Consider the following 27,258-nt stretch of genomic DNA (forward strand, 5'->3'; position numbering starts at 1 on the left):
AGAAAAAAACAATACTTTAATCAATCAAAGTGCAGTCACCGCAATGACCATCAGAAACTTTATAAATGATGAAACTGGCACTCATCAGGGCCACCTGTTGTACAGGATAAGTTTAACAAAATTACCAGCCTCAGAAACCACAAGTTAACATAAGACCAGTATTGTGTATTTTGGTTTGTTTAACACTGTTTTTAAGTTACTTCATGATTCTTTGTGTTCCTTCATAATCTGATAGATCACTTATTAATTCATTATTATATAATTAACAAACTATTGACTGGTACTGTGTATACAGAATATATGTTTTTTAATATCTACAGCTTCAGAACTCTGGGAAGGGTTTCCTGAAAGCATTAATGATGGATTTTTCTCCATCATCATTCTGTGTAAAGTTTTGTGTATGCGTGATTCAAATTGATCTGGCAACCAGGCCTAGTGTAGAACACCAGAAGATGCTTTTAGGAAACTGGGCCTGAAGTTCTGTTCCATCAACTCCTTCCTATAAATCAGCTGATCCTCTTCTCTACTCCTCTAAAGTTCTCCCGGCCCCTCCTCCCAAATCACCCCTGCTCAAACTACAACTCCCAGAATCCCCAGCCCTACAGTAGTCAGCACCTCAATGACTAGCTTCAGGTACCTGGATGATGCTGTGTGTGAGTTTGTGAGTTTGTGCATGAGCTTCTGTTCTGGGTCTGTAAATCTCATGGTGTTATTTTAATAACCCATGAAGCCGGAGTGTGATGCATGTGTGAGATCATCTCTTATTTTATTGCTATTTATAGGCTTTATTATACCAGTTCCAATCCTGCAGTGTGATTGGCTGAGAGGAGTTCTATGAGTACCGTTATCAGCCGGGAATGCACTGTAACTAACCGAAGCTCTCCATGTATTACTGTATAACTCCGCCACATACAGGTAACCTAGCAACGATGCAGCGCTTACAAGCCAAACAGCGCAGCTACAAACAGAGCAGCAATGGAACTATTTATTATTTATAACGCTAAGAAAAATAAGTACAGATTTGTGCTTAAAAGAGTATAAAGCTCGTCTCTGGTGCTGAACCTTATATTGAGGTACAAAAAAGTACCTTTCAGTGATTTTTTTTTTTTTTTGGTGTCAGTGAAGATTATAAAGATTATAAACATTATCATAAAATTAATATGTGTCAGGAACATGATAATCCAAATTTGGCATGTATTCAAATAAAAAATGTGCAATTAAAATATATATTGTTTATTAGTACCGTGATACAGAATACTGAATGTAACTTTAGGCTGGTTAAATGGTACAAATCTATATTATCATACATATCATACTTCTGTTTTTAGAGTGTATATTAAATGAATTATGACGTGGTGAAGAGACATTCTAACCTGATTGGCTTCTTGCGTTTCTTTGGACCAATCACAAACAAGACGGTCTAAGATCCACAAGCTTCTGAATCCGTGTATCATTCGTTCATTTGATATTCAATTGAGAATCAAAATCGGAAAATTAAAAAACCAATTCGTTTTTTCGTTTTTTCGTTTTTGAATATAATACCAAAAAACGAATAACGGCTTGTATTTTGTATTTTTATTTGGTTATCCAAACAAAAATTGGAAATTTAAAAAACGGACCAGGAGCCGAATTTGATTTTGATTTTGAACTTGACCCATTTGTGTGCCCCGGAAGTTACTGATTTGTTTATTCTTGGTGGGTTTCTGTTGCGCGGGAGTTCACTGCAGTGTTATCTACACAGTCTGTATTGCTGTAGGCTTTGGATGGAGTTGAGGATGGAGAGTTTTATCTTGTTCAGAGGAACTAAACGCGTTGCAGTGAAAGAAGACGATATGACAACAGAAAATACATGTCTTTTTCGCTTAAGGTCGTGTTGAACACAGAACCTTCTAACACTCATTGCAGAACATCGCTGGATCCCCATTTGCTGCAACGTGCACGAAATCTCTTCATGCGTCTTACCACCTTCAAAAAGATCTTTAATTAGGCCAGAATGTGGTTCCAGTCCGGCCATGCTGCCTACAGCAATACAGACTGTGTAGATAACACTGCAGTGAACTCCCGCGCAACAGAAACCCACCAAGAATAAACAAATCAGTAACTTCCGGGGCACACAAATGGGTCAAGTTCAAAATCAAAATCAAATTCGGCTCCTGGTCCGTTTTTTAAATTTCCAATTTTTGTTTGGATAACCAAATAAAAATACAAAATACAAGCCGTTATTCGTTTTTTGGTATTATATTCAAAAACGAAAAAACGAAAAAACGAATTGGTTTTTTAATTTTCCGATTTTGATTCTCAATTGAATATCAAATGAACGAATGATACACGGATTCTTCTGCTCTCTGAACTTTTGGTTCCTTTTGGTTCACTAACTTTCGCATTTCCTACCACACAGAAACGGCCAAGAGTCGGGAGTCAGGAGTTATAACTGCAGAATAAAGTGGCCCAGCGATTCCTTATATTTACCATATATACCATGTATACCATATTTTCCCTCCCAAAATGTATTATATTTATTTAATAAAAATGACCAGATGTTGAATGAGACATAACATATATAACATTCACCATGTCTTATTAAAATCAATTTATTTTTAACCATTTTAGTGATCTTAATTTAGTTAACAAATACATATTTAATACAAACACACATTCAATAATTTTTTTAGCAGAAAAACGCAGTGTGAACGCAGGGTTACACATTATAGCATGTCCTCTCGTGTATTATTGATTAATTGGCTTTATTATCTTTATTATTTGTGCTGATAAGGTTCTGAGATCTGCAGATTCAGGAGATGGTGGGTTCTGCAGGTTCTGCAGTCAGATTGTTGTGTCGTTGCTCCCTCTGCTGGTTTAATCCTGCATTGTCTCAGATTACAGGCGCTCTATTTTTACTCTTTATCTTATCTGTCATCAAATAGAACTCTTAAAAACAAGGATGATACAAATGGTTGTTCATGCAGGACCGTATTGGACCGTATTGTTCATATAAGTTGGTTGTAATTGGGTGGCATTGCTCAGAGAATCATTTAGAACAGCCCTGATTTTAAGTCTATAGAAATAGATATAAAATAGAGATTTGTCCATTTGGTCAGTTGGAGTTACACATAACATATTTAGTATTTTTAGAAAAAAATATAATCATAAAAAGTCTAATTAAATTAGAGGTGCACCAAATATTTGCAGCTGAAAAATTAATTATAAAAAAAAAAATCACTTTCTTTTTTTGGTTGAATGAGCAAATAAACTGAATACATTATATCGAACAATTACTGTTTTTTTTTTTTTTTTAATCCAATGAAATCACAACCAGCTTAGATGTTAAAATGTACTTTATGCATTTTAATGTATAAAGTAGTTAAAATATCGCCCAATTAAAAAAAGACTTGTTCTGAATTCATAAAAATAAAGACATAAAGATTGTAGATTTATGCTGATGAGTTTAATTTTGTTCTGATTAATGTAGTAAGGTACTATAGGGGGAATTCCCCTGAGGGTTGTCAGGTTCTAAGTGTGTGTGTGTGTGTGTGTGTGTGTGTGTGTGTGTGTGTGTGTGTGTGTGTGTGTGTGTGTGTGTGTGTGTGTGTGTGTGTGTGTGTTCTGTATTTACTACAGCTAAACTTATCCTTCATCTCTGACAGCAGATCCTGCTATTACTGTTACCACCTCTCACCCATTAACACACTCCAGACTCCTGCTGAAACCCAGAAATTATTCATGCTGCTAAATATATTTAATGTATATATGTATATGTGTGTCTCAGTGTGGGTAAAGTGACCGTGTTGCTTAAATATGTAACTTTTCTTGTAAAATGTCGGTGCGCTGTGTTGGTGGAGTTTAGGAGTCTTACAGCTTGTGGAATGAAGCTGTTTCTCAGTCCGGAGGAGAATTTTAACTTCCTGCTATGCTTGTACGATTCCATGTTCTAAAATGCGCCTGTTGTTTGATCTTGATTTCAGCCTGTCGTCCCTAGTGTGTCTTGCGAGTGTGTTTGCAGCTTGTTAGCAAGGACGCTAATCCAGCAAGCTACCTATGGAGCCATATAAGCTTTCTCCATCTTTCTCTCTCTCTTTATTCTTTATTCTCTCTCTCACTCTTTTACTCAAAATATCAGCATTAAAAAATATATATAATTATTTTAATTATGATTAATCAAAGAATGTTGTGATTTATACAACGCTTGTTTAAGTGACCGGTGCTTTTAATGTTGTTTTTGTTTGTTTCAAGTAAATAATAGTTAAGGCATTTATCATTTTTACATGAATATATTTAGCAACCAGTTATTATCCTTTAAGAAACCCAGGCTAGAACAATATAAGACGTTTACATTTGTGTGATCTGTACACAACTCTCTCTAGGTTGGCAGGTCTGTATTCAGAGGCTGTGTTGTGTAGTAAATTTGTAAAGACATGAAAAATCCCTGTGGAAACCAACCAGGCCACTCTGTCTGTTTTTATAATAAATGTATTTAACAGATCTACCATTAGTGATGAGCTAGCTAACCGTAGCAACAAGCTAACTAAAAATTCTAATGTTACTGGCGAGAGAACTACTGTTAGTGATGAGCTAACTAACTTTAGCGACAAGATAAATTACCCACTGATGTTATTGGGAAGAGAACTAAAGCTAGCAACAAGCTAGCTAACCTTAGCGAGGAGCTAGCTAAGTTTAGCAACAGGCTAGCGAAAATAATAATGCTACCAGGAAGAGAACTACCATTAGTGATGAGCTAGCTAACTTTAGCCACAAGCTAGCTAAAATACTTATGCTACCAGGGACAGAAAACTACTATTAGTGATGAGCTGTTTGAGGGCACATTGTTATTGTTTTTTTAAGTTTTAGAATAAAAATGTATGGAATTTGAATTTTATTTGTATTTTTAAATCTTAATCTGGTCTCGGTCTTGACTCTGATGCTGAATTGGATCTAGCAGTCTTCACTACATCACTAGTTAAAAGTCCTGTAAACCCTCTCAGACAGGCTGGGGTGTTTAGGTTTGGACACGAATGGTTCTAGAAGCAGCTGCTTCAGCGGATTTACTTCAGCTTTAATTTATACACTTATAAATTATATTTAATATATATTATACACAGCACGTCTGACTGGGTCAGTTTTTTTTTTCTTAACTCTTTCCAGAGCTTTTCTAAAGTAAATTTGTGTGTTTATGGTGAGAAATGTGTGGTAATGTAAAAATCTGGAGCATGTTGCAGATATTACATCTAGATTTAAAGCACTAACTGCTGTAATTCTATGCTTTTAATTTTATTTGAGTTCATATTTATATTTACCTGCATTAGAGCATGTATTCCAGATCACATGTCTATGTGGGGGGTCTGTGTTGGGTTTTAATGTTCCAGCACCATATTGATGCCCACTGGTGTCCGTATTGGGACCAGTTTGGGTTTAATAGTAAAAAATACATGTTCAAACTTTCAGAGCCTCTGCTCATCTGAAACCCACCTATCCCATGTGTCGTCAAGGTGAGCCCCATACGAGCATGTTGATTGGTTGGCTGCTGCCGCTGGTTACGGGAGTGCTGGGCTGTTTATTGGATTATTAAAAATATATATATTTTTATGTATAGAACTTGAGTTATCATGTGATCATGCTGATTTCCCCCCCCCCCCCAGTCTCCAGGCCTCTACTCCAGGCTCGGCTCCACGAGAACAGGAGAAGGAGGTGCCGAGCAGAGGGGCGGAGTCAGGCCCGGAGGCGGAGCCTGAGGAGCCGGACCTGTCGGCGCTGAGCCTGGCGGAGAAGATGGCGCTGTTTAACCGCCTGTCCCAACCTGGCAACCAACCGGCAGAGAGCGCGCGAGCTGATTCCCGACTACGCCGGGGGAACACCCGCTTCCAGACCCAGCCAATCACGCACGAGGAGGTGGAGCAAGTGAGTGCGATCGTATTTATAGCTGAATATGAGCACACATTCTGGTTTTCCAGCACAAAAACTGTGACTACCGTATTTTATGGACTATATGGAGCACCAGAATTTTAAGTGACACTAGTAAGGAACAGCGGTAAACTTCACTGAAACTGCTCCTTAATACCTGACTGGTAGAATATATACATAGATTATAAGGCTTATTGTCGAATTTTGGGAAAGTTGAAAGATTTTATGTGCACCTTATAGTGCGAAAAATACGGTATTAAAACTTAGGCTTTAGTTTGGTCCTCAGTAACCAAAAAAAACTCTTTAATGTTGTAATTAATAATTGTAATAAACCTTACAAAGGGGGTTATAAGAGAGATTGCAACTATATATATATATATATATATATATATATATATATATATATATATATATATATATATATATATATTTTGCTACACTGCAATCTTAATTGTATACGATTGAAGTTTTTTTCTTTATATTTAAACATCGTACAAAACAAACAGACCATGTCAAAATAGACACAAATAGATACATAATGACCTTAAATTAGTTTCGTTTTAGCTTATCTGAGAAATTGGAGGAAAACTAATGAAGGGAAAATTTAAAAATACAGTGTTTCTATTAGGGATGTCCCCGATCTGATCATGTGATTGGAAATTATGGCCGAACACATAACTTTTAAAGAATCTGAATCAAATAGAAAAGCTGTTTTATAGCTGATTAGCACAGAGGCTAATCCAGCAAGCTACCTATAGAGCCATCCGCTACTTTCATCCACGCTTCATTTTCCTCCAAACTGTCGACACCGTCACTGTGCTGAAGACTCTCACACTGTATATATATATATATATGGCAAATTTAATATGAGTTGATCTAGTCATGTTTTTTTATGTAACATTTGTTCCTTTTACAGGAAGTACTAAAGGAAGTAGCTCCTTCAGGTATCAAAGGTCCTGAACTCATGAGTAATGGTTCAGTAGAGCCACCACTGGGGAAACACGTAAGACCTGATGATGAGCATCTTCTGATCTGGGAACAGTTTTATAACGTGATCTTAGATCATCTTAAATGGTAAAGAGAGAGAGAGAGAGAGATCAGGGTGATGCTCTCTTCACCATTTAAGATTTTTTATAGTGCTTTAGATGCTTTCAGGACGTTTCTGCGAGGCTTCCTGTGAGTTTAGTTCACAGCTAGAACACGTAGTTTTGCATCTTTAGATCTGCTTTTTAGAATAGTGTGTTTTGCTTAATCGCTGTCTGTTGACCTGGTGGAGATATCTGGGTAATGATGGGTTAAATTGTGGGCTGGTTGCATCCTCCTTTTCCTTGTTTAATATCCTCTATTTTATTAACTATAACAGGATTAGTTTTATAGGAGGAGGTGGTGAAAGGTAATTTTTATACATTGCATCAGGAAAAAGGTGAGAAAATTTTAAACAGAATAAGAAATCTCAGCTTAAATGATTGAGATGGGAGCAGCTACTCGATTTATGCACTGCCTGATAGTATGTACTAGTGATTTTTTTTTTTTAAGTAATTCCAAACCTCGTTCATTTAATCAACTTTTTTAAACATGGTCAAAAAAGTTACTTATAGAATCACTGCAGTAACAGACAAGTTAAAAGCTAAAAATTAAAAGCTTAAATTACTTTTTTTTTGCTCATCTAAGAAATTAAGGGAAAACCTTAAAATGCATTGGTTTTATGAGGAATGTCCAGGATCTGAACTAGTGATTGGAATTCCAGGCCAAACACATAACTTTTAAAGAATCTGAAATGAGTGGAAAAAGTTGTTGTGCTGTTTATCAATGCTGATTTATAGCTGATTAGCACAGAGGCTAATTTAGCAAGCTACATATTGAGCCATCCACTACTTTCTACTACTCATATCCATTATATCAACTGTATCTAGATTAGTTTTACATGGGGAGGTGGGGAAATGTAATTTTTTAATACGTTGCATCAGGAAAAAGGTGAGACGAATTTAAACAGGATAAGAAATCTCAGTTTAAATGATTGAGATGGGAGCAGCTACTCGATTTATGCACTGCTGTCACCTCAAACAGCATGTAATAATAATCCACTTACAGTAATAATGTAATTAAAAGTTGAAAATAAGCAGCAAAATATGCAACTCAACACGATGACTTATCTATCTAAACACCTCTGAGGAGTTATTTAGCTTGATTTGAACTTGTGCCAGAAGCCAATGGCAACAGACTAAACTTATTATAAGCTCAAAGATTCAGCTCAAACCACAAATGTTTACTGATCTCAAAATAGTTGAGTTATGTTTGTAAACATCCAATTGGACCATTGGATTGTTCATATTAGATTAACATTAATTATTGGATTGAATAAAATGTGGAATTTAGACTTATTTTTCACTTATTTATAGTTGCAGATATTTGACCTTGCAGATGTTCTGACCTTTAAAAACGGGTAGAACTACTGTATATAACCACTTTCCCACCCAACCCCTTATCTAACCCTTATCTAAACCCCTTTATCTGAGCGTAATGATGATGATGTCACAGCAGCAGCTGTCCTGAGATCAGTGTAATTATTTGAATGCATTGCTGTAATCGAGTTAGCGGTTCCTGCTGTAGCGTCTGCAGATGATTTGGAGGGAAAAGGAGGATCTGAGGTTTGAGTAGGAGCTGTTTTGTATGCTGGGCTTGTTGTAGGAAGTGTCTTTTTTTCGTGCATGCTGCAGGATGGCCACGCCCCCCTCTGTGATGAGAGCCTTTGATGTTTGATTTGAAGATGAGCGTGATGATCATATGAATGCTTATGATGATTGTTTTTTTGCTTATGTCATGTTTCGTGTTTTTTAATTGCAGCAAATGTACCCCTATAATCCTTCTTATCCCTCCCTTCCTCCCTTTCTTTCTCCACTCATCTTTTCTCATCTTTTCTTTTCTTCTTTTCTTCTCTTTTTCTTTTCCCTCCTTAAAGCTGCAGAACGGCAGCGTGAAGTTGGAGCCTCTCTCCGCATCGTTGGTCCGGTCGGTCGGAGCGGTCGCCACCCAGGCCTCTGTTGCCACGGTGACAAGCCCTTCGGTGGCAGTGACTGGAGACCTCCACTCGGGGATGCCCACGCCCCTCCCTCACGCCCCACCCACTCAGGCCTCGCCCAATCAGCAGCCGGACAACAAGCTCCCGCCCTACGAGAGAGGAGTTCGATACTTCAGCCTGACCGAGAGCGCGGGGAACCGCACCCCAGGAATACAGTCCCCGCCCCCAGCCGAGCTCCTCCACCAATCCCCGCAGGGCAGGGGCGTGGACGTGCCTCTCCGAGCCAATGAGCAGAGGCAGGAGGAGGAGAGTGGGTGGAGGGGCAGAATTGGCTCGGCGGAGCCGCCTCACGCTTTGCCTCACACGCCGCTCACTCTCGCGCACACCCTCTCGCACGCCCTCTCGCACGCCCACGGCAGGGGAGAGAGCAAGACGAGCAGCAGCCGCCAGCCGGAGGGAGAGAGAGAGGGGGGGAGAGAGAGGGCGCGAGAGCAGAGAGAGGCGCGAGAGCAGCAGCAGCAGAGGAGGGAGAAGGACGGATCTCTCGTACCCAGAGGAGGGTACCTGTCACCAGACGCCTTCCAGGTGGAGCAGGGGGGCAACAGGGCAGGTAAGAGAGACCTGAGAGGGAGGTGGTGGAGGGGGCATTAGGAAACGTGGGGTAACTCTGCACCACCTGGCAACCTTTTAAAAAAAAAAACAGGGGTTAGGAGATGGTCCTAATTTGCATGTGCACAAGTGTGCTTTTATTGTGTCTGACACTCTACACTCTAACACACACACACACACATTATCACACACACACACTCCCCGTCCGTCACACTTGGCCGCCTGTCCGCGGGAGCCGCCTCCTGATTGGTTGAAGCAGCCTCCGTCTGCCACGCTGCTCGGGCTGAGAATGTGATTAGCATAATTTTGCCGTCTGTCTGTCAGTCCGGCCCCCGGCTCTCTCTTTGTCTGCAGAGGGGAATCACTACTACACACTGCACTGGTGATACTGGTGATACTGGTGATACTGGTGATACTGGTGATACTGGTGATACTGGTGATGCTGTGGAGGAGGTGGGAGGCTGTGATTTCTTACGATGCTGCTGTAGTGTTACTATCTCTCTCTCTCCTTCATGCTTTTGTCTCTGGAGAGAGAGAGAGGTGTGTGTAGTGTGTGAGTGTGTGTAGTGTGTGTAGTGTGTGTAGTGTGTGTAGTGTGTGTAGTGTGTGTGTGTAGTGTGTGTAGTGTGTGTAGTGTGTGTGATTGAATTAATCAGCTGCAGGCTGGAGCTGCAGAACAGAAATGAATGAACTGAAGGACATGAATGGGATTGAGCTGTATACGTTTTTATTGTTATGCATTAAAAAATAAAAGTGAGCGTATAAATGTGTGCATATATACAAACATATGGGGTGTGTAAGTAGCAACACTGCATTTATTATTATACACATATACTATATCACAATACACTTTACTGTGTGTATCATAGATGTATTCATAGTAGTAGTTCATCCAGTTGCTTGTTCCATTTTTCTCTAATAAATCAGCAGCATGATTAGTCCTGATGGTTGATTTTTATCAGGGTATTCATGGCTGTTGGAGAGTAGTTAATTACAGGCCATACGAAAAAAAGTGTACATTTATATTTAAAGTAATACTATTTATGTGGCTGAAAAAACCTAAATTAAATGTTTCCCACGACTAACTATAAAGATTTTTCCACTCCTTCATGCAGAATTCTTTCAGCTGTGTGATGTTTAAGAGGGATTTATCTGCATCTCAATAGAACTACAATCTGTCACCATTTCAGAACTCCCCATTTCTTTCTATTAAACAATTCTTTAGTGGATCTACTGTATTGTTTTGGGTCATTGTCATGTTGCATGATCCACCTCTGCTTCAGCTTCTGTTTTTTTTTTTGGACAGATGTTCTCATATGTATATTTTCCCCCTCAATCCCTCTTTAAAGAAGTAAATCATTTATATTTGAAAGTAAGATTGAGCTCTTTTCAGTCCCAGCTACAGAAAAAGCAGACCCAAAGGTTGAGATATTCAAAGCCAAGAGCGCTGTGCTAACTGTGCTAACTGAGATACACATATTAATCGTATTTTTTTTTCATTGCCAGTGGAACTGATATTAATATATTTTTGGTATTTAGCAGAGAGACGCCTGCTAAATATCTTAGGTCTTCACTTATATGGTCCAAACCTATTGTTGGAGGACTCTAGCAGTCAGTGATGTCTCACCAGGAAGTAGCGTCTGAAGCCTTTGCATAGGATATTTGAGCAAGCTCTTGAGCGCCCTCTTGTGGCGAGCCCGAGGGTGTGATCGTTGCGTGTATTGTTACGTTGCACAAAATTTTAGGGTTCATACGCCTTTTACAAGGTAAAATTCAAGCACTTTCAGGGCGCATTTTTGTGTAAATTAATAATAACGGTGATATCTCAAAACTGCGATTCTGCGATAATCAATATATCGCAAAACTTTTCTCCACACTTCACAGCGACTGTACTACTGAGAAAAAAATACTATTAACTAAGTAAATAGCAGGAGTTATGAATTTATTGGTGTCAGTTTCACACATTTAAATATAAATGTTCTTCACCGTATGTTTACCCTATTCATTTGATTGAACAGTTACTGTAATGTGTTCAATTTGAGAGCATTTATGCACATATATACGTACTCAAAATTATTGATGTGCTTTTTGTCACACTGTAAGAGATGGTATTATGTTGGTATTGTGGTATGATGGTATTGTATTTGTTAACAGCAGAATGATATTAAATTAAAGCCTTTTTTTTATTTTACATAAAAAAATAAAAAACTCTGCATTTTTCTCTTTAAGCGAATTAATTTAGTCAGGTAGATAGTTAGTGTAATGTAAATGTAGTTAGTAATGGTTGCGCATGGCTACACCATAGCCATAGCAATTAGGGGTGGGCAATATTATATCATATACAATATATCGTGACACAGAAATAACATTATATTAAAAATCCATATCTGTCTTAAAAGTAGTCTATTATTTACTGTGAAGCTTTAGGTGTATTTATTGTATAATTGTTTTAGTTAGCAGTTTATATGCATGCACTAAATATTCTGCAATATTATTTGCTGCATTATATTATTTTATGTTATATTATTTATTTTGCCACATTATTATTATACTGTTATACTATTATACTATATTCCTGAAATTAATTAATTATTTTTCTGTTTTCCTATATCGCCAAGTATATCGTTATCGCAAAAATACCTGAAATATCGTGATATTATTTTAGAGCCATATCGCCCACCCCTAATAGCAACCACCACAGATAATACAATAGCAACACCTTAGCAACCCCATTTCATGCATTTTCAAGCACTTTCTCCAGATTTCCAGCACTTTCCAGGCCTGGAAAACAGAACGTTAAAATTCAAGCGTTTTCTAGGATTTGCACTAAAAATGAAATCACTTTTTGTCTTTTTTTTACAGATGTTGTTGAGCCCAGTCCTCCAGTGCGCACTGTGAGCACCGCCGCCGTCTTCTCCAGGAGTTCCTCACACGCCTCACACGCTGTTCCTCACACATTCCCTTACCTGCAACACACTCCACCTCACACATCTCCTCCATCCCAACCACTGCTACCACCACCTCTACCATCCCAGCCACCGCTACTGCCCCAGCCCCGCCCACTTCAGCCACACCCTCCAATCGCCCCTCAACTCTACACTCAGACCTCACCACCTCAACCTCATCCTCCTCCACCTATTAGACCCCAGCATCCCTCCTACCCCCACCCGTATGCAGACATCCACTCTCCTCCACCCCCAACAGCCCAGATCTACCCCGAACCTCAGCAACCACCACCAACCAAACCACCCCCCCAGAACCAGCCCTTCATACCCCCCCAGCCGTACTCCTACAGCCCCGCCCAGGCCAAGATCCCCCCCCAGACCCAGCCCAAACCCCAGTACTTCATACAGAACCAGCCCCCGGCCCCAGCGGGCCCCTACAGCCCGGCTCCACCCCCGGAGAACCCCGCCCCCGACCGTCTCAGCGCTCCTGACCCTGCAGCCCACGAGGAGCCGGAGACCATGACCTCCATGTCCATCAAAGAGAGGTAATGAGGGTTTTTTTTTTTTTTGTTCTTACCTCAAGATATGAATTGTCTATAAGGCTATTCAATAATAAGTCTTTCATAAAAACTGACTTATCCTTATATAAAGATTTTAATTGTTATTTGTATATATATATATATATGTATCAGTTGTAATACTGTATTTTTGTCACTTAAAATCCTTTAATTTCCCCCAAAATTAAAGTTCTCCTTATGTATGAATTCTACCAGTCAGGTATTAAGGAGCAGTAAAGCCACTCAAAAGTGGAGCAGTATTAGCATTAGCCGCTAACCACGCTACGCGCTAACTCTTTAACCGTTAAGAGATTAGCTTTATGGACCTGTAAACTGCTGCTAACCCCGGCTAGCACTGCTGGAGCAGCATTAGCATTACCAGCTAACCACTGTAAATAAACTGAAGCACTTTACTCACCCAAATAAACCGTTTTCAGGAGTGAAATCTGTGTAGATTAGCGCTCGCTTGATTTGAAAAATAATGCTTATATTCATGCGAAAATCATAAAGCAACTTTACTGTATTTTATTAAAATATTTGATTTGTCCATTTATAATGAAATATTTGTCAAATGTAAAAAAAAAAAAAAATCACACCAAATTCATAATTCTTTTCTTAATTAGCGCCAAGTTTATCTTATTTCAGTTCATTTTATTTTTGTTTTGTTTTTTTTTCTTGAAAATATCAAAATATTAGTAAAATAAACTATAAAAAATTATTAATAAATATAGGTCAGAGAAGCTGGTCCCTCGGTTTCTCAGGTCAGTTAAACGTCTGTTTTAATAAAATTCTGTTTATTTAGTCAGGTGTTGTGAGTCGTGAGTGTGAACCGGTGGTGGTGTGTTTTTGAGGGGGTATGATACCTGGTCACCGGGTGCAGTGTGAGCTGATATGGGGGGGTGATGGTGCTGCTGCTGCTGCTGCTGTTCTCCTTGTGTCGTGTTTGATGAATGAATGTGGGTCATCTCCTCTCTCAGTCTCGCTGGGCTGCGGAGATAGTGCTATTTTAAACACAGCGCTGCTGTCGACTCTACAGTGAGGGGCAATAAACTGATAAAAAGATGGAATAAAGATGGGGGGTGAAGGTGGAGTGATCAGGGAATATAAGGATATATGACTGTAATCGAAAATCAAAATTACACCCAGACAGAACCCCGAGGTTTTTTATTTAAAGTCTTTAAAAGACATTAGGATTCTTCAGTCCTGGAGTAAAAAGTTTTACCTATATAGGGTTTAAAGTTCTCCTTCCACTAAAATCCACTTTTTCTTGCTCTTGTTGTTTGTAAAATACAGTAGATCTTTCTAAGTTGTTTAAAATGCTGAATTTTAAACTGTTCCATTGTTCTCAGCCTCCATTGTCTGCAGTAGATAGTAAAAGAAAATCCTCAGAAATACGAGTTGATCAGAGAGACGTTAGGGTGTCGACGTCAACCGGTGACTGCATAGCCCCGCCCACCTAGGCTCAGGACCGCCCACAGGCGGAGCTTACAGCAGAAGGAGCTACAGCTAAGGTGGTGCTAGCAGCTTGTGATTATAGCAGCTAGTTATTTTTAGCTATATTGTGTGAGTAACGGTAGGTTAAAATGGGATCTCCGGTTGATTTCGAATTTTGGCGAGACCTTAAATAAACACTAAGGAAGCGCGATTTGACAAGGCAGCTCAACTTGACAGAACACCGGTAAAAGTGAGCGTCGTTCAAGTCAGATTTTATGATATAGAGAGTATATAGACTCTCACATGGCCTTCATTCATACTAGAGACACAACTAGACACTTTAAAATGGTTGAATTGTTGTTAAACTGAAGTTATTTCTTCATCTCTCACAGATTAGCCATGCTGAAGAAGAGCGGAGAGGAAGACTGGAAGAACAGGATCAACAAGAAACAGGAAGTGGTTCAGGAAGTGGTGTCCATCAGTGAGAAGAGCAGCCAGATATGGCAGGAGCAAGGCTTCAAGAAGAAGGTAAATACTGTCATTTAAAGGAGAACTCTGGTGTAAAAAGGACTTTTGTTGTAGTAAAACATGATTAAAAGTTCTTATCTTTGTTTAGTAGCCCTCCTCCGCTCTCCCACAGCGTTCAGAGATCCAGAAATTTTGTACATCAGCCGCTTTGGGGCATATTTTTACACCGTTATCCAGCTCAAAGTAGCTCCACACCTCCTTACTAGAATCCGGAGAGCCCTGACATTTAAAACGAGGCGTTAATAACTTAAAAAGTGCACAAGAAGCTCATTAAAAACCACTGTTTACATCCTATAACGCTTCTTTGCAGCTCTGAGCGCTGCCATCACTGTACTGATCGTGACAGACATATATACATAGACTCCGCATAACCTGCTCTCTGAAATGTTCTTTTCAAGTCAAGTCAAACAAGTGCAGAATGTTAATCTACACTCCTGAAAAATGTTCATTTGGGTCAAATAATGCTCTTTCGTTCATTTACAGTAAGCTTAGATTTCCAGATTTCCACTAAGGCTGGGTGCAGCAGCGTTAGCATTAGCATTAGCAGCTAACTGCTAGAACTTGCCACTAATGCAGCTTGACAGCGCTGTACTGAGGAACGGTGAGAGTGCTGGTAAGCCAGGGTGATATTAGCTAGCGGTTGGTCCTACGTAGCTTCTTTAAACACAGTAAACAGAAAGAGCTAGCACCTAGCATGGTTAGCTGAAATACCTAATGCTGCTCCAGCAGTGCTAGCTAGGGTTAGCAGCAGGCTATAGGCCATTATACTCGCCTCTGAACAGCAAAAAAGCTAGCACTTAGCGTGGTAAGCAGCTAATGCTACAAATCCAGGACTCATCAGGACAACAAAGTATTTGCAGATACTCATCAGCAGCGTAAATTGTGTATTTAAAGATTTCTCTACACAGATTTCTCTACACAGATTTCTCTCCTGAAAACTGTTCCCACTAAGGCTGGGTGCAGCAGCATTAGCATTAGCAGCTAACCGCCCAACAGCGCTTTATTGAGGAACCCTGAGTGTTCCGGTAAGCCACAGCGCTATCAGCCAACAGTTCGTCCTACGTAACTTGTTTTAACACAGTATCTGACTGCAGGCTACAGTCAGATATACTCACCTCTGAGTGGCGAAAGAGCTAGCGCTTAGCATGATTAGTGACTAATGCTAATGCTACTCCATCAGTGCTAGCCGGGGTTAGCAGCAGACTACAGTCTGATATACTCTCCTCTGAGTGGCGAAAGAGCTATCGCTTAGCGTGATTAGGGGCTAATGCTAATGCTACTCCATCAGTGCTAGCCGGGGTTAGCAGCAGACTACAGTCTGATATACTCACCTCTGAATGATGAAAGAGCTACTGCTTAGCACAGTTAGCGGGTAATGCTAATGCAGCACATTTACCCGCAGATGTTGTTACAGCTGGGCCTGTAGATCCTGTAGCTCTACACTCGTAGATTCCCAAATCTGGAGAGCAGTAATGTGAAAAAGAGATAGTATGATCAGTTTAAAGATTAAATTCTTGAGTTATCTTCTACATCAGTGGTTGAGCAGCAGATATATGGCAGATATATTCCTGTGTTGTAGGAGGAGAGGGCAGGGTTTGAGGAGTTCTCTTCGTCTGAGCAGATCTGGGTAAGATTAATCTCTGCATGATGCAGTAATTGGGTAACGGCTTCTGCTCTATTCTCACGCTCATCTCACTTTCTTACACTCTGATTTCCTGCTTCTTCTGCTTCTCTGACAAGAAGATAATAGAAGAGTAAACAACTACCAGTCATCTGCTTGATTGACACCATTTACTAGTGAAAGTCAGTAATGCCTGAAATGAGATTAACAGTAAAAAAAAACTATTTACTGAGTATCTGAACACAGTGCTTGTGCAGTACTTACACTCAGAGATTATCAATAATCTGGGGCATCATTTATAAAACTCTGCGCCGCTTCTGGAGTGAAAGTGTGTGTGAATGTGCAAAAAACAGGAAATGGCGTACGGCTTAAAAAGTGCGCATTTCTAGCGCAGAAAAACGGGCCAAAGAGTCTAAAAGCGGAGAGAGTGCGCATTTCTAGCGCAGAAAAACGGGCCAAAGAGTCTAAAAGCGGAGCGAGTGCGCATTTCTAGCGCAGAAACACGGGCCAAAGAGTCTAAAAGCGGAGAGAGTGCGCATTTCTAGAGCAGAAAAACGGGGCAAAGAGTCTAAAAGCGGAGAGAGTGCGCATTTCTAGCGCAAAAAAACGTGGCAAAGAGTCTAAAAGCAGAGAGAGTGCGCATTTCTAGCGCAGAAAAACGGGCCAAAGAGTCTAAAAGTGGAGAGAGTGCTCATTTCTAGCGCAGAAAAACAGGCCAAAGAGTCTAAAAGCGGAGAGAGTGCGCATTTCTAGCGCAGAAAAAATGGGCCAAAGAGTCTAAAAGCAGAGAGAGTGCTCATTTCTAGCGCAGAAAAACAGGCCAAAGAGTCTAAAAGCGGAGAGGGTGCGCATTTCTAGCGCAGAAAAACGGGCCAAAGAGTCTAAAAGCGGAGAGAGTGCGCATTTCTAGCGCAGAAAAACGGGCCAAAGAGTCTAAAAGTGGAGAGAGTGCTCATTTCTAGCGCAGAAAAACAGGCCAAAGAGTCTAAAAGCGGAGAGAGTGCGCATTTCTAGCGCAGAAAAAATGGGCCAAAGAGTCTAAAAGCAGAGAGAGTGCGCATTTCTAGCGCAAAAAAACGTGGCAAAGAGTCCAAAAGCGGAGAGAGTGCGCATTTCTTGCGCAGAAAAACGGGCCAAAGAGTCTAAAAGTTGCCGTAATTAAGGAGTTTAATATTAAGAGACATCTTGAAATTTTGTAGAGCTGTAATTTACTGTAATTAGGATCAGCTGTTTCCAGGCGTAGAGCATCATTTCTTCTTTACTCGTTTTGCTTAAACAGAGTGCAGTGCTTTACAGTTACTGTGCATGTTATTAATGATCACATGCTGCATGTCTCTCCTGATATAATCTGATTCATGCTTTTTATTAATGGAGATTTATAGCTTTAAAATAATAGAAACACGAGTCACTATTCCATCGCATTTACGTTTTTTTTTTGTTCATCATCGTCTCCTTGTTTATTTTCTGATTTATTTTCTGTTCTGTATGTTTTCCTACTGCTTTCATTCTGGTTTCTTTCTATTCTATTCTTTCCCTCCATCACTCCATCCTCTTCACTCCATCCTCTGTCTGTAGGAGCCTGTTTTTGCCTCCACCTATTCTCCTCCTCCTTTCCCTACTGTCCCAAAACCTGTAGAACCTCCCGGCCAGGTGAGTTCTTCTCAGTGGAATTGAGTATTTTCTCAAAAATAAGAGATTGCGAGTCAACAACAAACTTAAAATATATACGCCCCATTAATTTACAATTAGCATATATGCAGCTGGAACAGGGAACAGGACTCTGGGGGCGTGGCCTAAGCTTTTATTTTTAATGCCTTTATTTTTTCCCCTTACATTACTTTTACTTTTATACTTTAAGTACTTTTTTTAAACACTTTTTAAAACACTATTTTAAAGCCGAGTATCTATATTCGTGTTTATGTATTCAGAGGCTGGGGGAGGAGGGGGAGAGGCAGATGTCCATCGAGGAGAGGAAGCAGATGATCTGTACTCGAGAGGAGTCGTGGCAGAGCACCGGGAAGGGCGTGGCTAATGACTCCGCCCAGTACACCGTGGCGGCTCGGATGATGAAGAAAGGTTGGGGATAAACATGAATACACCTATATGTTCATTTGCACCCGGCTTTAACATGCGTACTGCTACCATAAAAACACCTGCTGTCTGTCTGTTCTACAGCTGAGACATACCAGCTGTACAGGACTAGAATAGTAACGTTAGCTGAGCTAACTTAGCATTAGCATCTGATTATTTACCAAAAGACTGGCTGTATTTCTGAGTCTCCATATAACTTTAGTGACTGCATAAGCCCTAATCTCCATCAAAAACCTGACATTAATCTTAATTTCTATCTAAAACCCAACCCTAACTGTAATCTAACCCTGATATTAATCTGTCTAAAACCTAACCCTAACTGTAACCTAAAACTAACCATAATCTCAATCCAAAACCCAACGCTTACCCGATCTCAGTCTAAAACATAACACTACTGTAACCTAATCTCAATCTCAATCTCAATAACCTAACCTTAACCTTAGTCTCAGTCTAAAACAACATTAACTGTTACCTAACACTAACTTTAATCCCAGTCCAAAACCTAACCACAACTGTAAGCAAAAACTAACTTTAATCTCAATCCAAAACCTAACCCTAATCTCAGTCTAAAATCTAACCCTAACCATAATCTCAGTCTAAAGCATAACCATAATCTTAGTCTTAATCCTAACCCTAATCTTAGTCTTAATCCTAACCCTAATCTCAGTCTAAAACCAAACCTAACCTTAATCTCAGTCAAAACCTAACCCTAACTGTAAAATTACCCTAACCCTAATCTCAATCCAAAACCTAACCCTAATCTCAGTCTAAAACATAACACCAACGGTAACCTGACCCTAACCTTAATCTCAGTCCAAAACATAACCCCAACTGTAACCTAACCCTTACCTTAATCTCAGTCCAAAACATAACCCTAACTGTAAATTAACCCTAACCCTAATCTCAATCCAAAACCTAACCCTAATCTCAGTATAAAACCTAACCATAACTGTAATTTAACACTAAATTTAATCTTAGTCCAGAACCCAACAGTAACAGTAATCTCAGCCTAAAACATAACCCCAACTACAACCTAACCCTAACCATAATCTCTGTCTAAAACCCAACCCTTACTGTAACCCAACATTAACTTTAATCTCAGTCTAAACACCTACCCCAACCTTAATCTCAGTCTAAAACCAAACCCCAACTGCAACCTAACCGTAACCCTAATCTCAGTCTAAAACATAACCCCAACTATAACCTAACCCTAACCATAATCTCCGTCTAAAACCCAACCCTTACTGTAACCCAACACTAACTATAATCTCAGTCTTAATACTAACCCTAACAGTAATCTCTGCCTAAAACCAAACCCTAACTATGACCTAACCATAACCTTAATCTTATTCTAAAACCTAACCATAATCTTAGTCTAAAATATAACCCCAACTGTAACATAACCCTAACCTTAATCTTAGTCTACAAACTAACCCTAACTATAACCTAACCCTAATCTCAGTAACCCAGTAACCTAACTGTAACCCAAGTCTGTCCTTCATCTCATTTCAAAATGTAACCCTAACTTTAATCTCAGTCTAAAACCCAACCCTAACCTTAATCTCATTCAAAAACGTAAAACTATATTTAATCTCAGTCTAAAACCCAACCCTAACCTTAATCTCATTCAAAAACGTAACCCTAACTTTAATCTCAGTCTAAAACCCAACCCTAACCTTAATCTCATTCCAAAACGTAAAACTATATTTAATCTCAGTCTAAAACCTAAATCCAACTGTAACCGAACACTAAACCCAATCTCAGTCCAAAACTAAACCCTAACTTTAACCCAACACTAATTTTAATCTCAATCTAAAACCTAACCTTCACCTTAATCTTAATCAGTCTCAGTCTTTTTGTCTATCAGTAGCACTTTTTTACACATAGGATACACTAGGATTTTACACATAGCATTTCTCTGTCATTGTTGCATCTCCTGCGTTCCTCATTTCAAATTAAAAGTCCTCTACATTTTAATTGTTTGTAATTGTAATTTAATGGTGTTTTGATTTAATCCAGGCTGATGATGATGATTTTTTATTTCTTGGTGTTTCAGGATTGGCTGCTTCCTCTGCAGTGATCAGTCCCATTCTGTCTCCCGTCTCTGCTAAACTGAAGAGCAGCGTTCCAGCCGTCTCTAAACCACAGGAGGGTAAAGTTCACCATTCCTCATAAATACACTTACGAGAACAAATATGTGAATCTTTGGGATTATACTTGTATTTCTGCATAAATTGGTGATTAAATGTGTTCTGATCTTCATCTACGTCACAACAACAGACTCCATAGTGTTGTGTGTTTTCCTTCCAAACAACTCAATTTTGGTTTCAAACATGCAGCAATGTTTTTTATGACAGCAGTGGCTTCCTCCGTGGTGTCCTCCCATGAACTCCATTCTTTATTGTTTAATGTTTTTCTTATTGTATTTATTGATTTGTCAACAGAAATGTTGCCAGAGCATGTGCCAGAGATTTCTGTATTCTGGATTCTTCCTCACCTCATTGATTCACCTCATTCTGCATGTGCTGTGCTCTTACAGTCACCTTTACAGGACTTTACCACGCCTAGGAAGAGTAGCAACAGTAACAGTGCTGAACGTTCTCCATTTGTAGATCGTCTGTCTTTTAGAGATACTTTTTTTTTTAACTATTTCCAACTTCATGCATCCTATAATCTCATCTCATCACATCCTGCCTCAAATTAGCTCTTAGAAAAGTCATTAGCTCTAGGTGTTCACAGACTTTTCTCGCTAAAATGTTGTGTTCAATAAAATCATGCAAACATATAATACTTATTGTGTGGTTTTAGTTTAATCAGACTGTGTTTGTCTATTGTTGTGACGTAGATGAAGATCAAAATACATTTAATCACCAATTTATTTATGCAGAAATCCAAGTATAATAAATAAAATGCTGTAAATTCATGCTGGATCTGAAAGCATCTTCTTCTTCTGTGGTTTAGAGATTGAAGCTCGAGCTGATATGGAGTCTGATAAGAAGCTGGATAAGCTGGAGACGTTTCTGGGGCGTCTGAACAGTAAAAGTAAGATCAGTAATCGTCTTTGATCTGAAGCAGTTCTCTGTGCTTTGATTTTATATTTATCGTTCTTTGATCATCCTCCCTTTATCTCTCTTTATCTCTCAGTGACGGGTCTACAGGAGACGACGCTGATGGTCACGGAGAAGGCGGTGAAAGAAGTGATGCGATTGGACGACGAGATCTTCTCCAAGTTCTACTGTCACATGACCGACATTCCACGCAGCATCACCAGCAGAGTACCAATCGAGGAAGACTTCGACTCCATCTTCGGCAAACAGACGCCCATGTGAGAGAATAGGAATTCAACAATGTAGTTTTATTCTATAAACTACAGACAACATTTCTCCCAAATTCCAAATAACAATATTTTAGTCATTTAGAGCATTTATTTTCAGAAAATGAGAAATGACTGAAATAACAAAAAAGATGCAGAGCTTTCAGACCTCAAATAATGCAAAGAAAACAAAAAGTTCATATTCATAAAGTTTTAAGAGTTCAGAAATAATCAATATTTGGTGGAATAACCCTGGTTGGTTTTTAATCACAGTTTTTTTTTCATGCATCTTGGCATCATGTTCTCCTCCTCCACCAGTCTTACACACTGCTTTTGGATAACTTTATGCTGCTTTACTCCTGGTGCAAAAATTCAAGCAGTTCAGTTTGGTGGTTTGATGGTTTGTGATCATCCATCTTCCTCTTGATTATATTCCAGAGGTTTTTAATGTGATTAATCACAACAATATTCTGTGATTAACTGCGATTAATCGCACTTGTTCTTCTCAAGACGCTTGTTATTATAGTGTATATTTAAATAAAAATAATATTAGTTGTGTTAAATAATTAAAATACTAGTATATATTTGTATATTTGAGGGGGGATAAAGCCGTAACGTGGGGAGCTGGAATAAAAAATGCATAATAAATTAAATAGAGGAAACTTTTATTTCTAAGGATTTCTGAATTAGATCTTATTAATTATCTGAGTATAAAAGAGCGTTTTCACTCCTGTAGTTGTAGTTTCTAGTTTCTATGGTCCGGATCAGTTGATGAGTTTGATCAGTTTATTTGGAGCTTCAGTTTCTCCCTCTGTTTGGTTTGTTTTATATATATATTTATATATATTTATATATATATATATATATATATAACATGAAATATATTAGGTTCCTACTGTCTGCAATAAAATAAAAGACAAAGCAATAACACTTCTAGTATACTGTACTTCGTTGGGTATAAAAATATATTTTAATATACTGTACTACAGTTTTTAGCATGTTGCAAATTTACTTTATATTTTTTAGATTAGTAGTAGTAATTTAAGTTACATGATACATTGTACTATAAGTAAAAGTACTGTAACTGTTTGAATTACATTAATAGAAGTATATTGAATTACATTAAACTAAAAGTCTATTTATTTAAAATGCGCTATAATGTACTTTTTAAAAAATATGATCAAAGTTTTGTTTTAAACATTTGATGAAAGCATGATCTTAATGTATTTTTAATATATTTCAAGTAGTACATAAATCAGTTAGTATGTTTACAGCATACTAAGTAGAATTAAGTATATATATTTATATATATATATATATTTCTTTTTACTAGGGTTGAGATGGGTAATTATTCAGAATTGTTATGGAGTGAAATGTATCAGTGTTTATATATTTAATGTATTTGTGTAACAGTTATTTGATGTGTTTGACCTCAGGTTGACCTCAGCGATGGTGAAGCACAAGAGGGCGGTGCGTCCGTCTCGTAACGTCCAGGCCTCTCGCAACCCTCTGAAGATCCTGGCGGCGCGAGAGGACATCAGACACGAGTACACCGAGCAGCGCCTGAACGTCGCTCTGCTGGAGAGCAAGAGAATCACCCAGGAGAAGAGTGAGAGATACAGAGATTCATATATTTAAAATACATTCAAATGCATATAATAGCAGATCATTTTAACCCCTCCTGCTGTTCTCAAATTTAGCAACACCTTTTTATTCTCTAGATCAATATAATCACCGACATTTAAACCTCCTAAAATGTATTATTATTATTAAAGATCATTAAGCATATTATGAAAATATATTCGCCATTTACTTCATGTTTATTTGGCAAGTTATCAGTGCTTTTGGCATTATTGTAAGTGTTATATTAGTGTTATAAAAGTATTATAAGTATTGTCTTGTGAAGGGAAGTTTAGAGAAAGATTATAAAACATAATGTGATGATGAGCTCAACATTGTTACCACACAAATATATTATTCATATAAAATATAGAGATTTTTTATGTTATGCCAAAAAAACAGACATTTTTTTATCTGTTGTCTACTTCAAATTAAGAAAAAGCAATATATATGAATTCCAAAAAAAAAGGTGTGTGTGTGTGTACTGATGTGTGTGTGTGTGTGTGTGTGTGTGTGTGTGTTGCAGTGAGTAAGAGCTCCAGTCTGTCGGATGCTGCTCTGGCTGGATTGGCCAGTAAGGAGAGCTACAGCAGTGTGAGTTTACGCAGCGTCAGCATCTCCGAGCAGGTGACCAATAACAGCGCAGCTCCGTACAAGAAGCTCATGCTCATGCAGGTCAAAGGTCAGTCCCGCCCACAAAGACGCCACTTGTGCACTTTATAATCCGGTGCTCCTTATGTATGAATTCTATCATATATCTATATTCAGTAAAGTTTCTCCAGCACTAAGGCTGGAGTAGTATTAGCATTAGTATTAGCATTAGCTTCTAACCACAGTGCTAGCTCTTCCTCTGTTTAGAGTTGAGTATATTGAGACTGTATTCTGCATGTTTACTGTGTTAAAACAAACTACGTGGGATAGACTGATAGCTGATAGCGCCCTGGGTTACCTAAACACTCATGTTGCAAGTGCTAGCGGTTAGCAGCTAATGCTAATGCTAATGCTGCTGCACCCAGCCTTAGTGCTTGAGAAACTTTAGTTAATTAAAAACTAATCCTTAGACAAAATATTGTAAATCTAAGATTACTGTAAATTAACGGATTCACCCAAAAAAAAAAATCAGTTTTTTTTTTTTTTTAAGAACTACAGTATTCCCCATTAGAAGGGAAACATGGCCACACCCTTGTTCCTTCCTAGTGTCACTTAATGCGCCTTATAATTCGGTGTTCCTTATAGTCCAAAAAATACGGTACGTGACTGATCATACGATCTGTAGATAGAGTGCTCTTTAGAATATCGATAGCTTTTTTCGTTTGGGGTTAAATTAATTTAAAAATTTTATAACAATAATAAAAATATATATATATATTTTCATTGACATTTAAGAATAAAAAAAAATATTTTAGTATTGGTTTGTTAACACTGTTTGAGGAATTTGTTTGTGTATCTTTTGTTAATATGTAGAATATAGAAATTATGTTTCTATAATCCAAGTTATATAGTAAATATATAATACTGTAAATTGTGATGTAACTCTTACAGCATTAATATTGATTGTTTTGTGCAGGAGATTAGAGTAAATACACTTCTTTTTTTTATGTTTTTTACTGTTTTAAACCACATGTAATTCATGCCTTTGTGTTTTAAGGTCGCCGCCATGTTCAGACCAGACTAGTGGAGCCCAGAGCTTCCTCTCTGAACAGTGGAGACTGCTTTCTATTGGTCACTCCTGAGCTCTGCTTCGTCTGGATTGGAGAGTTTTCTAATGTAATCGAGAGAGCCAAGGTATGATGATTAACTGCACAACATCACGGTTAATCTTTTTTTTTATCCCATTTACAAGGCTAATTACTCAACACCAAACACACGCCTCCTCCGACACACATGTGAAGTCAGACTCCGCCTCTTTTTGAACCTCTTTTGTCGAGTAGCATCACAGCGCTAACACTCGGAGGAAAGCAGCGCAGCGACTCTGTGGTTCTGATACATCAGCTCACAGATGCAGCCTTGTGCTGATCCACATCACCCTAGGAGTGATGAGGGGAAAAAGAGACAGCGCCACTATCTACTGTACTGTACCCACCCAGAGAGAGAGCAAGAACAACTGTGCTCTCTCAAGACTCCAGCAGCTTGATGATAGCAAGCTGCATGACCGGGATTTGAACCAGCGATCTTCTGATTATAGTCACCAATAGGTCCCCTATTTTACATTCAGCTTAAAATACCCAATATTAACTGTGAAATATATACACTTAAGCTTTTATTTTAAAAATAACAGCTCTTAATCTGATATTGGTGGCTGATAATGTGTGTAATAATGCGGATTATTTAATCGCTGGGCTTTTATTTGATTTATTTGTGTGGATCCAAGTATTTGCCCACGCCGCCTATTTGAGACATGGCTTAGCATTTCTGCACTGTGTGTCTATGGGATCCAGCTCCCCCAGTGGTGTGTAAATAATGACATCGCATTTGGTTTGTATTTGGTTTGTAAGCGCTGCATCGTTGCTAGGTTATCTGTATGTGGCGGAGTAATACTGTACACGGAGAGCTTCTGTTACAGTGCATTACCGGCTGATAATGGCACTAATAGAACTCGAGCCGTACATACTGCTGTCCTGTACGTGAATTTTTAAGATTTTTTTTCCCCCTCCAAAATTTGCTGAATGTTTAATTTGACTCTTATTATTTGATCTTATACAGTTTTTACTAATATTACGTCGTTTTTTTGATTGACACTCGTAATGCAGATTTATTTATTTCCCCCCGTTTCCCAGGCGTCTGAAATGGCCACGTTTATCCAGTTGAACCATGACCTCGGTTGCCGAGCCAATCAGGTGGAGACTATAGAGGAGGGCGTGAATCCTCAGAGCCCTGCAGCAGCTGAGTTCTGGAAAATACTTGGAGGACCAGCCAGTTACCAGCGTACGCATCATATATATATGCTTAATTATATTTAAAATATATTGAGAAATGTCTAAGTATGCTGTAAATATACTCAAAACATATTTATATTTTTTACATATTTAGCAAAGTTTGTTAAAAACAACTGTTACAGTAGTTTATTGACAAAGTACAATGTATCATGTAACTTTTTAGTAAGTAAATTACAATACTAAATTGGTAAAATATTAAATAGTAAAATATATTTAGGTATTACATTTACAGTTAAAATGTATTTCAATGCTATGTAATTAATTTTTTTAATAAAATATAAATAAAAGTAAATTATAGGATACAGTGTTAAATAACACATTTAAATGTCAAATAAAAAAAATAGGTAAATTAGCAATATGCTAAATATATTTTTATATTTTTATACCCAACGAAGTATACTATACTAGAAGTGTTCTACTTACCGTACAAAAGACGACAAGAAGCATATAAGGTATATTTGTACTCTAATGTGAAAATAGATCACATATATATTTTAACATAAATTCTTAGTGCATATGCTAATATAATATACCTGGTGTATAATAATAAATAGTGGTACATTTGTAATACTCATTATTAAATATATTATTTATTATAATTTTACTGTAAGCATATTTAAAAAACAATATGGGGTTACATACATGAAGTAGTTATTATGTTTTTAAATGTTTAAATGTTACTTATTTAAA

General features: G+C 38.3%; 1 protein-coding gene across 11 annotated transcripts in view; it reads left to right on the plus strand.

The window, feature by feature from the left end:
- The window catches only part of svilb (supervillin b), a 91,584-nt gene that overhangs the window by 45,642 nt on the left and 18,684 nt on the right, over positions 1-27,258 (plus strand). For 6 of the 11 annotated variants that reach the window (XM_049476890.1, XM_049476881.1, XM_049476884.1 and 3 more), the window contains 16 exons: positions 538-633; positions 5,634-5,892; positions 6,812-6,898; positions 8,855-9,524; positions 12,386-13,013; positions 14,852-14,987; positions 16,567-16,614; positions 18,184-18,258; positions 18,537-18,684; positions 20,756-20,851; positions 21,661-21,741; positions 21,844-22,024; positions 23,449-23,621; positions 24,159-24,314; positions 25,281-25,417; positions 26,410-26,557. In XM_049476890.1, coding sequence (XP_049332847.1) covers positions 538-633; positions 5,634-5,892; positions 6,812-6,898; positions 8,855-9,524; positions 12,386-13,013; positions 14,852-14,987; positions 16,567-16,614; positions 18,184-18,258; positions 18,537-18,684; positions 20,756-20,851; positions 21,661-21,741; positions 21,844-22,024; positions 23,449-23,621; positions 24,159-24,314; positions 25,281-25,417; positions 26,410-26,557 — 3,119 coding nt within the window. The remainder of the gene's footprint in view (positions 1-537; positions 634-5,633; positions 5,893-6,811; positions 6,899-8,854; positions 9,525-12,385; positions 13,014-14,851; positions 14,988-16,566; positions 16,615-18,183; positions 18,259-18,536; positions 18,685-20,755; positions 20,852-21,660; positions 21,742-21,843; positions 22,025-23,448; positions 23,622-24,158; positions 24,315-25,280; positions 25,418-26,409; positions 26,558-27,258) is intronic. The other 5 variants (XM_049476885.1, XM_049476882.1, XM_049476887.1 and 2 more) reach the window with 5 other exon arrangements.

The sequence above is a fragment of the Astyanax mexicanus genome, chromosome 4 (genome assembly GCF_023375975.1).
Source record: "Astyanax mexicanus isolate ESR-SI-001 chromosome 4, AstMex3_surface, whole genome shotgun sequence".
NCBI classification, from domain to species: domain Eukaryota; kingdom Metazoa; phylum Chordata; class Actinopteri; order Characiformes; family Acestrorhamphidae; genus Astyanax; species Astyanax mexicanus.